General features: G+C 34.9%; 1 protein-coding gene across 1 annotated transcript; it reads left to right on the top strand.

The window, feature by feature from the left end:
• Positions 1 to 9,639: 9,639 nt before the first annotated feature.
• On the top strand, positions 9,640 to 12,596 carry LOC145010412 (GRAS family transcription factor). The gene has a single exon (XM_078968957.1). The coding sequence runs from the start codon at positions 10,188 to 10,190 to the stop codon at positions 12,414 to 12,416; it is 2,229 nt and encodes a 742-aa protein (XP_078825083.1). The 5' UTR covers positions 9,640 to 10,187; the 3' UTR covers positions 12,417 to 12,596.
• Positions 12,597 to 15,356: the final 2,760 nt, after the last annotated feature.

The raw sequence follows: 15,356 nt of genomic DNA, 5'->3' as shown, positions 1-15,356 counted from the left end.
TTCTAATCACTTCAAAGTTAAGAGTTCAACACAAAGGGGCATATAAAATCATCAGTTCAACACATAAGGGGGCGAAAATGACAGTCAACATGACAACACATAAGTAAAGTGTGAGATTGTAATGTTTTGAGAATGATTGAGTGAGAAGTAGACTACGACGGACTATAACTCGATAAACGCAATAGAGAAATCGTTTGATCAACTGATCAAGAGAGGAATTAGAAATCAAAATTTTGATTGTGAGATTGTGTATACGAGAAGGAGAAACAATATTACAGATGCAATGATGTTGAGATTTACGAGGAGTCAGATTAGTGATTCATAAGGAGTCGATTGCGTTCCTGTTATGGTGCCTTAGATCTGGTTGCTTTCTTGTTTCTTTGAACCTTAAACACTTCTAGACCCTTGCTAACCCTTAGAACACTTGAACCTTTGAAACTCCTTGCCTTTTAGACCCAAAATAAGTCCATTTGGTGAGTTTACGGCCATAGGGTTTACACCCTGGCCGTAAACACCTCAACACCCTCCAAAACATTGGTTTTGCTCATCCTTGTGAAGAGCAATGGTCCCTCAAGTTTCCCTAGCATTCAAACACCCTATTATGCACATTTCCATGAGTTTACGACCATGAGTTTACACCCTGGCCATAAACACCTTTTCTTGGTCTTAAACACCCCTTAGTCCAATCATATGTGATTCCAACACTTGGTCAAAGTGTTTCCTAGTCCCATGAGGTGTTTCCTTGCATTTGGTTGCTTCCAAACGCTATATTTATGTCAATATATGCCATTATATGTCATTTAGGATTCCTTAAGTCTCAGAACTTCATTCGTAGAACTTCTCATCCTTACATGCGTATTTTTTTGAATCACCTACATCAGGTGAGTTTATACCCCGTAATTAATCTTTTAAACTGTTTTAAATGCGTCTAAGGGGGGAATACAAGTTGAACACAATGATAATTGTGTAAATGGTTGTTATAAACATCTTTCAAAAGATTGCTTATGTCTTATATAAGTGATCAAAACATTTCAAAACTCTTTTAAAGTTATGTTGCTTTATAGTTTAACAAATCTCCGTTTTTAAAGCACAAACATAACTTAGTAGATAAATGAGTCTTTTCAATAACAGTTCAAGTAAACATGCTAGTAAACTATAATGTGTATAATTTAGAGGTTCAGTTCATACTAGATACAATACCCGATAACATAAGAGAACACAAAATAAAAAGAAACAAGGAGAAACATGTTATAACAAGTACATAGACGAACTTACTATAACAAGTACCGGGAAAAATCACGTTAATATATCTTTCCGGGTTTGCGTTGACACTGGTACGATTTCACATACCAGGACTAGCAGGCACGAGGTGATAAACTTAATAATATATCTTTTCGGGTTTGCGTTGACACTGGTACGATTTCAGGTACCAAGACTAGCAGGCACGAGGTGGTAAACTTAATAATATATCTTTTCAGGTTTGCGTTGACATTGGTATGATTTCACGTACCAGGGTTAGCAGGCACGAGGTGATAATATTATCCAACCTAAGTTATTTGTAACGGGTACATCTGTGAAGTACCCGACGATAATAAACAAGATACATAACTTACTCGTAACATGAATATTAAGTGGAAAAAGGGACCTATAATGCTAACCTTATGATTCCTCGATGTATACATCAAGGGATATATATTAATAGGATCCGACAGTTAATAGGATGTGTGCTTTCCGCTTCATTTTCTGTTCCTTGTTTGGTTGTGGGCTTAGAGCGGATTTACCCAGCCTATTATCCATTCGATCTTAGTTATATATATGTTCCATATACATTAAGTCATCATAAGGGGTACCAGGTATGGGTCAAGTCATAGGACACTAATACAATGCACAATTTTCTATTACAAAACATACTTTTAACTCAGAACTTTTGTTATACAAAACTAGAAACTTACCAGTAAAGGGTTTAATCCATTTTATTAAACCAATATAACTTAAATGACCTTAGGTGATTAATCCTATAATACCTTAGTTTATACATCATAGTTATATATAATTAATACTCGATAGATAGTTAAATGTGTGCCTCCGCCTCATTTCATGTTCCTTGTTTGGTTGTGGGCTTAGGGTAGATTCGCACAAGTAACTATCTATTCGATATTAGATTATATATAGCTAGTATAAACTAAGTGACTATAGAAGGAACCACTGTGGTTACTATTTTATTATAAGAAATAAGGGTTTTCTTAAAGGATATTTTCATCAAATATAAAGGAACTATTATAGTTAACTTCGTGAGTACCAATACACCAGGGTTATATACAACAATGATCTAACAACCAATGGGATGTGTGTCATCCGCCCCATTTCGTGTTCCATGTTTGGTTGTGGGCTTATGGCAGGTACACACAATTGATTGCTTGTTTACTCTGAGTTTTATATAACTTGTATCCATTTAGTACTCATAGAAAGGATTGTAGAGTCATTTTTACTTATATTTCATCAAAGCAGGAAATATAGGATTTTCTAGAGGAACATGCGAACTTTTCTAAAACATAACTTACAATTTACTATGCTTTCTACAACTTACTTACATCACTAAAATCTTATGAACTCACCAGCTTAATTGCTGATAAACTCTTTCAAATAACTTGTATTCTCAGGAAACTAGTAGACAGGTACTCGCGCTGGGAATCAGAAGATGAAGTAGTATAGCTTCAAGTCTTGTTTTGTTATTTGCTTATGTATTCTATGTTTTGTGAACACATACTTTGTAAAAACTTTCTTTCTAATGAAATGGTTGTTTATTTACTTTGATTACTATGATGCATGTCTTGTAGTACTAAACATGACATCATCCATCCCATAACGTTTCCGCCGTTCCGGTTTTGGGGTATGACATTCTAGCTCTTGGATCTGAGTTCTTTTATTATTGGTGCATCATCCAAATGTATCAAGTTTGAAACTTGCTCATTGTTTTGATTAGTTCATGTTTTGGGTCCATTTCTAGGGTTTTATGTCCCAAGTTTAGAGCTTTGTGAGTTTGATGAACTCCAGAGCTTAAATCTTGTCCTTTTAGGTGTATTTGGCTATTTAGATTCATAAAAACGGGAGCTTGGTCGTCTTAATCTCTACATGCATGAGCTTTATGGACTCATATGTTAAGAATGTTAGATTTTGTGAGTTTGGGACTTGTTCATCCATGCTAAGGCTTAAAGTCAACGACTTTATGAAGTAATGGACCTTATTCAGCTCAGATATGTAGTGGTAACAATTGTCTTAACGGATTAAGACCAAATAAAGTGAAACATGGAAGTCTGGGGAGTACACCGTGCGGACTCCTAGTTACGCGCATCGTAGTGCTGAGTCAACCCCGATGCATGCATGGCTAGTTGTATGCCTAGGTAGAGGGTTGTACGCCCAACATACTCGTTGGGTGTTGACTTTTATTGAATTTTGAGTTTTTGACCAAATTGTGGACCTTTAACCAAGGAGGGGCAAAATGGTCTTTTTACCCTCTAGGATTTTGTAGAGAGATTTGGTCTTACATTCAGAGGTTATTAGTATGAATTATTAATTAAAATGGAATGTGATATAATTAGGCGGGGTCTAGATCGACATTTCGAGTGCGAGATTGTTTACTTTCCAGCGAGAGGTGAGTCTTCTCATTATACTTATCCGTATGATAATGTTTGTGTGACCATAGGGTCTTATTCATTTTATGGACCCAAGGGTCTTTATTGTATGACTGACCAGAGGGTCTTATCTGTTTATGTATTATTTTGCATTTGTCTTTGTGACTTATGTTATTCTATTATTATGTATACCTATTGAGCTGTGACCGGAGGGTCCACAACAAGACGTGAGTCTGGAGAGTCTTCACTAAGACACATAATCGGAGGGTCCTTATCGGGATTAGCCACGAGAGGCTAGTTATTTGTATATATGGTATTTTGAAGAACTCACTAAACTTTTTGCTTACAGTGTTGATTAAATGTGTTTCAGGTACATCATATGACCGGGGGAAGGCACCAACATGATTGTAGACACCAGACTGATATTTAGAGTTCTTGAGAATTCTGGGATATTTGACTATGATTCCTAATAATTGTATTTGACAATGAGAACTTGACAAGAGTTAATGCTATGAACTAGTTTTGATGATATAAAAATGAAAAAAAATGTTTGAAAATTTTGGTTGTTACATACGAGCTGATGTGCACGATCGTTGTTCGTGGCCAGCTAGACCATGAGAATGCTCGTGCTAGGCATACCAGAATGTCTTACAGTTATTCATTTATCAAGCAAAATGTAGCTGCATAATCATTAGAATGCTCTCGTAGCTAGGTTATAAACTTTTGGCATTTAGCAGGTTCTACTATAACCATAAATTATAGGAACTTTTATCTTTTATATGAAAGAGGAGGTTAGCATATGTCATATATAACAATCGTGATGTGTAAAAATTTATGTATTGTATTTCATGTAATTATTCTTTCCTTCTTTAATTTCATTATTTTAAATAACGCGTTGATTTGTAATGAAATTATGATAATCAAAACTATTATTTACTATTTGCTTATACAATTACTAAAAATGTATGAAATGTGAATTTAACCTCCTTTGATCTATACAAGAATTTTAATATTTTTTATTTTATATTGGAAATATAATAAAATCAATAATAATAACAATAATAATAATAATAATAATAATAATAATAATAATAGAGGATTACAAATATACTTTTTGGAAATTTAACAAGAGATGGGAACCCTAATTGTCTAAAAAACCAATTTGTTGCGGTTGCTTTGCATAAAACAATACACTTTTATTTTTAACCAAAAACAATAATTTACTTTCATTTTAATCAAATACATCATCATGCCTATATTTTGAAACCAAATTGCATTAACCTAAAAAAACAATGTGTTTATATTTTTAATCAAATACATAGCCGAGATGAAACAAACCAACCACTTGCGTCTGTATCTCAGAAACTATTTGCCATTCACCGGAAGGGAAACAATTCACAAAACCAAACTATTTGCAGCCCTCAAAATAGAACGTTCAAAAACTATTCTTCGTCGCCGCTTTGCGCAGGTAAACGATTAGTTTCTCTAAACATAAATCCAATATTATATCTTTCTATATCTATTTATCCCAAAATCACTAGAAAATGTTGTCATATTCGTCTTCTGAAAAATTTCAGTTTAAGATTTCTAGTTTTTTTTTTTTTTCTTTTTCTTTTTCTCGAAGTGTTTAGGATTTTTTAATGTTATGTTACGGTTCTTTAAGTAAGACAATGTAATGTTTTTTTTTTTTTTGAAGTAATGATATGTTATGTTTTTTTATTAAAAATAATGTTTTTATTTAAATTAAATTGTTAAAAAAATATGACACCATACGCAAAAAAACTACACTTTTATAGTAAAAATTGTCGTTTACGTGTCAGTGAAAAAAAATTGGTAAGATTAACACTACTTTTTTCTGGCTTATTATATGATAGTTAAAACTAAAAAGTCTTTAATGTCTTTGAGTTTTCACCCAAAAAAAAGTTAATGTTTCTAACGTGGAAAACAATTAAAGCCCCACAATATATGAGCTTTAGAGTAAATTACAATTTTGGTCCCTATGGTTTAGATAGATTCGCAATTGTGGTCAAACCTTTGGAAAATAGACAAGACGCATCAACATGGTTTCCCAATCTTGCACTTTTGGTCCTTGATCCATATAAATGAGACTATATTGCATTTTTTTAATTTCTTTTTCTATTTTCTTTTACTCACTTATAAATTTTGATAATATAAAAAATAAAAAAATGTCCACCATATGTAACACCAAAAAATTCAAGCCAAATTTAAACTTCCAAAACATGTCGAATTCATCAAAACATTACAACTTTGTTTTTAAAATACATTTATATCAGAGTTTTCCAAGAAATATAACATAATATGAGGAGCTGTACGATCATGCCTTCGCCTTACCGCGATCCCCTAATGTACCTGAAACAATAATCTGAAACTGTAAGCCCGAGAGCTTAGTGAGTTACCCCCAAAATACTGATACACATACAGTCCACATAACCATGTCACACCATAACATATCATAATAAACTGAGTAGAACAGCACATAACGGGTCCACAACTTTACAGACTGGAATACCCCTGGGCCCACATTGTGAGTATGGAATGCCTACCGGGCCCTCAGCTCACATCTGGATTGCCATCGAGCCCTCAATACGAATCTGGAATGCCTACCGGGCCCTCAGCTCGTATCTGGAATGCTCCCAAGTCCTCAGTATGAGTCTGGAATGCCTACCGGGCCCTCAGCTCATATCTGGAATACTCTAGGGTTTGTTGGCTACCGTACGGAGCAGTACAACCTCAACCCATCCCAAATAACATATCAACATGTAACAGATAATGCACATACATGCAATCAATCAGTATCACAGGTAGTCCTATAGACCTACCCTCTAGCATTTCAACTAGCATGCATAACTGACTCATACTCAACATAATACAACTACTAGGATATCATATCCAATGGGCCAACCTTGGTGCCTTAGACCCCTTAATATAGTGAGGATCACTCGCCTTGCAACTGTCATCGGAAATAAGAAAGCTCAACTCCCAGGTCCAACATGAACACCACCACCTATATGCACCATACAACCTTTTTCATAAATCTCCTAATTACCAGAAACCAACAGAATTTAATTGGTCAACCCTTGGTCCAAGTCAAAGTCCACATTCAGAGTCAACAGTCTATGTTGACTCGACTCGTCGAGTGCAGATCACCGACTCGTCGAGCCCTTCCTGAATTCGAGAAGTCGTGAAATCCTTGATTGGCTCGTCGAGTTTCCCTTTTTAACTCGTCGAGTTCATACGTGGCCAAGATTTGGAAGAAACCCTAGCCAACTCGCCGAGTCTTCTAACAACTCGCCGAGTTTAAGGCAATCTTCAATGAACTTGCCGAGTTGTTCATCCAACTCGCCGAGTTCATGGACATCTTCAACGGACTCACCGAGTTTCTCATTCAACTCGCTGAGTCCTTGCAGTTCTTAATCCATGCAGATGCTTTTTAAGCCATGGCAAGGTCCCAGATTACAGATCCAAGCTCCTAAGGCATGTTTATCACGTAAAGTTGCAAACTTTACACACATGCAAGGCTCTAAAGGCCCTAATTGATCAATCTAAGCTCTTAATGGAGTTTTACACCTTGGGAGAGTCTCATCCTTGAACAAGCTGGGAACTTCATGAATCTAGAGGTCAAGGGAAGTCCAGATCTGAAGTTACAACTTTAGATCTTAGCTTAAACATGGAGAGCCCTTCATAACACCCATCCAAGAGAGGTTAAAAGATAAATGAGCTTAAGGAACAGCCTAATACCTTCCAGAGAGTGATAAATGAGGAAATCCCTTAGCTTCCCACGAGTTCTTGGCCTTGCTTTTCCTTGATACCTCAAGTGCTTCCCTCTCCAAGGTTACTCCTCCAAGCTTGAACACACCAAGGAACACACACACACACACGATTTAGGGTTTGAGAGGGACAAGAAACAGTAAGGGAGGCTGGTGGAGGCCAATGATCCTTTAAATAGGGTGCAAAACCCCCAGAATTTAGGGTTTCATCTGCCAGCTCCTACTCGCCGAGCCCCTTAGTGGACTCGCCGAGTAGGTCACTAAACATGCGTTCTATTCCCGCTGCTACTCGACGAGTAGGGCAACCAACTCGCCGAGTAGGACATAAGGCCAATTATTCTTTATTTAAATCCATACCTAGGATCGGGGCGCTACACCATACCATATACCCACCCTTACCCCCACCTCACCACAACCCGTCATGTTCATCTCTCATAAACATCCCCAGAGCTTTAGTCACCGCTGCTACTTCATCTCCCACTATCATCAATCAACACTACCATAAGAAAACCGAAAACGCATCTATTTCAATTCATCTCCTCCACCTGGGCACAAGGATATTCAATAGTGGTGATCATGGCAGGTGATTTTCTTCAAGAACACAAGAAGACAAGGGACACTTGATTTCTTTCTGGTAAGTACCTCCCCCCCAACTCATTTCCATATCTCTCTTTGAAACCACCCATCACCATCCTTTTGCCTTTGATTCGTCACTTGGAGATCTCACCTATCCTCCTGTTATGTTTGATTCATCACCTTCAGATCTCATAGATCATCCGTCTCCACCTTTAGTGTCTCAACCTCTCTCCCTCCAGAGACATTTGTATATCTCATCTCTATCGCTATTTTCTATTCCTAACCTTGGTAACATATCAATTATGACAAATGGCTCATCGACTCAAAATTACATTGCCTAAAATCTGAAACTATCATATCCTCAACACTGTATCAACCATCATCTCCATCGTCGCCATCTTATTCTTCATCGTCGTTTCCCCTATCCTGGTTACCCCATTGCTTCCTATAGTAGCGAACTCCTCGTCTGCTCCACTAACGTCAATCTCAAACATCTACCAATACTATGATTCTATATGGACCAGGAAGAAAATAGAACGGGTAATATAGTCTATTTATATGGACCAAGGACCAAAACTACAAGATTAGAAAACCACAGGTATGCATCTTGTCTATTTTTTAAAGATTGGACCAAAAATATAAATCCATATAAATCACATGACCAAAACTATAATTTACTCTAAGTTTTATAATATGGTTTTAGTATGGCTATATTTTATTTTCTATGAACATGAAGTCTAGTACATTCAAGAAGAGACGGAAAAAAATACAAAGAATTTTGTAAAAAATTGACGAAGTTAGTAAAAAAAATGGGGAATATGCTCAATCCTCTCTAATAAATGAATGTTTTTTGTCACTTATCATACTCTCATTTAATTTGTCACATGTAATTTTGTGGTTATTTTGAATTAATTTTTTTTTACATGTCATTTTATAAGTTTTTATATTTTATTAAATTTCATATAATATTTTAATGTAATAATTGCAATAAATATAGTAATAAATTGATATCAATTTCATTAATAAATTTACCATTTAATTTCAAAATTCCTAAAATTAAAATTTATTAGTTTTTTCTTTATTTAAATTTAAAAGATAAAAATATTTTTATTATAATAATTCATTATTTTTCTTATTTTCTTATAAATTCAAAGTTCTTAAATATTTTGACTTTTATATTTAATGGAAGTGTTTTTTTTTTTTTTTAATTAATCAATGTAATACATAGATCTCACACCTAATTGTAAATTATAATGTTTTTTCTTAATATAAATTCTAACTTTCTTATAGATTACTTACATGTTTTTTCAAATATTTTTAATTGTTTTTAAAATGAGAACTTTCGAATAACCAAATTTGATATCTTGAATGTGTATTCGAAAATTCAGAGATATCATAAATCTACTATCCATACTTTTGGATATCCGATTGTAAGCACCCTAATCTAATCTCTACCACAACTTTCCTAGTTTCCGTCTTTTTAATTCTGGTGTCGATCAATTCTTGATTTTTTCTCTCCATTGGAAAATGAAAAAAATGGAAATAATATTGATATTTAATTAATTAATTTATTCTTTTGCAAGTGATTGAAGGAAAAAACTAAAAACATTTGGACTTGGGGACTAATAAAAAGATAATAGTTATCATATCTTCCTAGGAAATAATGGGGCAGCTTCCTGTTTCCCCTGAATTTATGTGTCCCCACGTCAGTCTTCTTTGCACTCGGTGATGCTCCATTTATTTTTGTCAAAAGAACGCCATTGATGCTTCAACAACCTTCGTTTATCGGAGGTTATAATAAGTGCGCCATTTTCGGATTATTCTACCGAGTTTTCCCATTTACTTTTCGCACTATAGTTTCTGTCATATCCAGCGATCTTTCATTTCAAAAGCTTCATGTTTTTCCTAGTATAGGGGTAGTGGCCAAGATCAGTATGCTGTGTACAAAGGTACATCGGATTCCCGACTGGTTTTGTTGTTACTTTTTGAGTTTGATTTCTAAGCTTATGTGTTAAAACTCTAGTGTATTTATTGTGTTTTTTCGAGTATCTTGTTCTATAGGAGATTGCGAAACTTCGTGTGTCTGTGTTAACGGTGTCTACTTAGGGCTTTGAAATATGATTAGCAACTTGATTGTATCGTCGAAAATCCAAGTTGAACCCAATTAAAGGTTTTCATCAACTTGAAATAAATGGATCCGAGATTTGGTAGAATTTATACTTCCTCAGATGAAAACGGGAATGGAAATGGAATTCAATTCGGGAACGGAAGTATACCTGTTTTTCCGGACAATAAGAATTTAAATAATGGTCCTATGTTTGAGAATAGCTTCACAAGTTATATTCCAGTCAATGAAGGTAGTAGGTATCGAGATTCCATTTACAGTCAAAACTTCAAAGGATTACAGGTTCCCCCTTTGAACAATCTTCCTGTGCCAAGTATGACTCCAAGTCCTGAAGATGAGCTTCATGAAGATTGCGATTTATCAGATGCAATTCTGGGATATATTAGTCAGGTACTCATGGAAGAAGACATGGAAGATAGGTCTTGCATGCTTCAAGAGTCTTTAGATCTTCAAGCTGCAGAGAAACCCTTCTATGAAGTTCTCGGCAAGAAGTACCCTCCATCACCACCTCCATGGACTTCATCCTCCTCTGAAGGTGGTTTGACTTCTGTTGACCACCATAGAGCAATCCTTGATGATTTCCCCTTCTCAACTCAAAACAATTACAGTGGTTACTTACATGATGCTACAAATCTACACAATCTTGGACCTCAAAATGTCTCATACTCAACATCGTTTGGATCATCAAACAGTGTAAATTATATTGTTGACAGGGGTTTGGATTTGGATTCCCCTGCAAGCACTTCTGATCATTGTCACGAGAATCAAATGGCATGGCAGTTTAAAAAGGGCGTTGAAGAAGCAAACAAGTTCCTTCCTTTTAGCAACAAATTGATTGTTTCTTCAAATGGAGATGTATCACTGTCATCAACAGTGTCCAGGGTAAGAAAGAATCCTTTTGGAGAAGATGCAACAGAACAAGAAAGGAGTATGAAGCAGGCAGCCATTTTTCCTGATTCCACTTTAAGATCCAAAGAGCTTGACTTGATTTTTCTGTCAAGTATGGGAGAAGGTAAGGCTGCTTTAGACTCATTCCGTGACACTTTACGTGTAGAAAAATGTAAAGACACGTTAAAAGATTGTGAAGATACAAGTTTAAATCAAGGGAAAGGGAAAAAAGGCAAAAGCAAAAACCGTGGGAGGAAACAAAACAGGAAAAAAGAAGTGATTGATTTGAGAACCCTTTTGATTACTTGTGCACAAGCTGTTGCATCTGATGATAGAAGAAAAGCAAATGATCTTCTGAAACAAATCAGACAACACGCGTCTCCTTTTGGTGATGGAACTCAAAGGTTAGCTCACTGTTTTGCAGATGGTCTTGAAGCACGTTTGGCTGGAAATGGTAGTCAAATCCATAAAGCATTAGTCAGCAAGAAAACATGTGCTGCTGATTATATAAAAGCTTACCATTTGTACATGGCATCTTCCCCTTTCAGAAAGATCTCAAATTTTGCTTCCAACAAAACAATCATGGATAAATCAGCCAACGCCTCAAGAGTACACATCATTGATTTTGGTATTCTTTATGGGTTTCAATGGCCTACTTTTATTCAACGTATTTCAGAAAGAGAAGGTGGGCCACCTAGGGTTAAGATAACTGGTATCGAGTTTCCACAACCTGGGTTTCGTCCAGCTCAGCAAATCGAAGAGACAGGTCAGCGGTTGAAAGCGTATGCCAAGTCATTCAACGTGGAATTCAAGTATTTTCCCATTGCTAAGAGATGGGAAAATGTTAGAGTTGAAGATTTGATGCTTGATGAAGGTGAGTTTTTGGTAGTGAACTGTATGTATCGATCTAAAAACTTGCTTGATGAAACAGTGGTTGTGGATAGTGCAAGAAATGTTGTTTTGAATCTGATAAAGAAGATAAACCCGGATATTTTCATCCATGGAATCCTAAACGGGTCCTACAACGCCCCGTTTTTCTTGACCCGTTTTCGTGAAGCCCTTTTTCATTTTTCAGCTTTATTTGATATGCTTGAGACGAATGTCCCACGTGAGAACCCTGAAAGGGCGTTGCTTGAAAGAGAGATTTTTGGGAGAGAAGCTTTGAATGTGATTGCATGTGAAGGCTGGGAAAGGAGTGAGAGACCTGAGACTTATAAGCAGTGGCATGTTCGTAATTTGAGGGTCGGTTTAATTCCGGTTCCTTTTTCCCGGTTTATTATAAACCGGGGGAGGGAGAAAGTCGGTTTATATCATAAAGATTTCTTGATAGATGAAGACAACAATTGGCTTTTACAGGGGTGGAAAGGAAGAATTGTTTATGCTATTTCTTGTTGGAAATCTGCTTAACTGATGATGGAACTCAGTTCAAGGTTTGTTGTTGTTAGTTACTGATTAGAGATGATGATTTTTGTAAGCATGTTGTTGGCTTCTTTTTACATTTTTTTTTTCCTTAACATGTGGGTAGCTGCATTTGCTTGAATTTAACTTAATCTGTTTAGTGTTAATGAATGCTTAACTAACTCCATATACTAGTTTCTTGAAAGTTGCAAAGTTTTGAATTATGATATGCATAGATCTTGAGTTGTGATGTTGTTCTTCTTAACATGTATATCGTTATACTTGTGTTTTGGATGATGGAATCGGATGAGGAATGGAATGGTTCATTCCATTGACCATTGGGATGGAATGAAGTTGTATGATGGAATGTCCTCATTAGTTGATGTTGTATTCTAAAAGAGAGGTTGGAAGGGGGAAATGAAAACGAATGACAATTATAGTTATATTCATGTTCTTGAATTGGAAAGAACCTAGACGGTTTTTACTTATATGTTCTCGAGATGGATGGTAAAGGAAGAAAAGCCAACAGCTTTACCATCTTATGCTTGTCTTGATTGATAATCGATAATTGAAATGAACCATTGATTAAGGTACAATAGGAGAGACTGAGAGATATTTTATGGTTGACCAATGAACTATCAGTTTGATCTTATTTGGTCACTATGCTCTTTTTTGGTAAAGTAAATAAAATGTTATTTGGCTTGTACTTTTATATCCTATTGGTTTTGAGCAAAACCAAAAAACTAATAAAACCAAATCAAAACCATTGGTTTTGGCCTTTTGGGTGCAGATTTCAAAAGCCAAAAAAATCGGTTTCGGTTTTGAGTTCAAAAACTGAACCACTAAAACTGAATCAACCCAAAGCCCATAAACTGACCCATAACATATATTTCTTATTATTTAATATTTAATACATACTTTAAAAATAAAAAATAAAAACTATAATATAGAATCTAACCCGGTAATTAAGGCTTAGTGTTTTCATGTTTTGGTTGTAATTGATTGTTTCTACTTTAATGATGTTTTTATTTTTTGGTTGTAAACATCTAAACTTGACGGTTTTAATATTTCCTTGACTATTTAGTTGATTTTGGTGTTTTTGATTTTTTTAATTGGCAAGAACAATGGAAGAGAATCTCAGTTATTTTGTTTATATTTGTCGGAAAATAGGTTTAAAAATAAAACCCACATGTTTAAACCTGTAAGCCTATGGGTTCAACCAGATAAACCAACCTAGAAACCGAAAAACTGAACCAGTTAAGAAGCCAAATCAAATAGATTCTAGAAACCGAAAACCAAAATTAATTGGCTGGGTTTGGTTTTGCGCCAAATTGAGATATGTTCATTCCTAGGTTGACCGGTTGAAAGCAAATGGAGACATGATGATGTCGCGACTTTATTTTCATCATGTTTTTACTCTATGGTTCCAGGTCTGATAACATACCACAACTTTTTTTTTTTTTATTGTCACTTCGATGTAATTTATTTAACATTTCATCTAGGAAATAGTCTTGTTGTCTTTGTTACTATTAGATAAACACCGGTAGTTATGGATTTAGTACCCGATGAATGAACTCTAGTAACTATGGAATTAGTGCTTTATGAAAAAACATTGGTTGATATGGATTTAGTGTCTATCATATAAACCCCGGAAGCAATGGATAGATGATTTTTAGGGTAGACCCTTAAGAGTAAAGAAGATAATGGGGATGGGTAATTGGGTTGATTGCTTAATGTTTAAACATATAAGCATTCTTGTACATGGTTTTATTAAACATATGATTCTGCATCCTTGTTTTAATAACATACAACTTCTAAACGTACACATCCATAACCATTAAGCTATCTTTCTCAATGTCCACCTTATATGCATTTCCACAAAATCTCGTTTCAAACTGAATTAGACCCCTAGCTAAGACATGTCGATACGTTTGTTTAATATTCAATTCATTCAACTTTTCCCTTTTTTAGCAGTACCAGGTAATCATTCATTCTTAGAAGAGTTTCATTGACAAAATCGTCATAGGAATGGAGACCTTTCAATAGAGCGGAGGCGAACTCATCAACGAGAAAGACATACTTGGTTTACCTAAATCCATCGTTTCATCTTTTATATCATGTCCATCACATAGATTCTTATTTTCACTAACATGATGATTATTGACTTTTTTCTAACATCTATTATAAGATCAATAAAAACTCTGAGTTTTTGTTTTCTGTTAACAACACAACCCTTACCAATTTAAAAATATGATGTTGGTTATCTTACGCCCCCTCTCCATCAAGTGTATATAAATTACTAGGTTGAACAAATTAGGTTTCCTTTATAATTGCTTTAAATGTTGGTTCTTTAGTATGCTTAGATGTTTTCCAAAAACAAGTAAACATTTTCTTCAAGTCAGAGAAAATGTGTCTTGCACATTACATATGTTATGCATTAGAAAATAACTCCTTAACAACCTCAACTAATCTCTAGAATATAAACAAATTAAAGAAAAAAATAGTAAGTAAATAAAACATATATATGTAAGGAATATAATCATGTACCTTGTATTGCTCAAACATTTATGTCAAACCATGTCAATTAGAGTTCAAAATCACCCAATAGGAAATCTAAAAATTAATTTTCGTTTTTTGTGTTTACTACACAAACTACAACCAAAGCAATTAGAAAATTTTAATTGTTCGACATCATTACCAACAACACATATCAATTTCTCAATGCATTATGCATATACATTTTAAGAAGCAACCATCTACCCGGTTATCATTTGAGAACCTTATATCTACTCTCTTTTCACTCCATCAAATACACATAAAACTTAGTTTGAACTTCTAATCGTTTCAATATATTACCATAGTCTAACATAATGTTTTAAGGGACATATAGAAAATATTATTATGAAAATATTACCATACTTAAATATGAAATACATTAATTATACAGAA

The sequence above is a fragment of the Lactuca saligna genome, chromosome 8 (genome assembly GCF_052625555.1).
Source record: "Lactuca saligna cultivar CGN05327 chromosome 8, ASM5262555v1, whole genome shotgun sequence".
Taxonomy (NCBI): Eukaryota; Viridiplantae; Streptophyta; class Magnoliopsida; order Asterales; family Asteraceae; genus Lactuca; species Lactuca saligna.
Note: the sequence above shows the minus strand (reverse complement) of the source record. Positions and strands in the feature narration are given on the sequence as shown.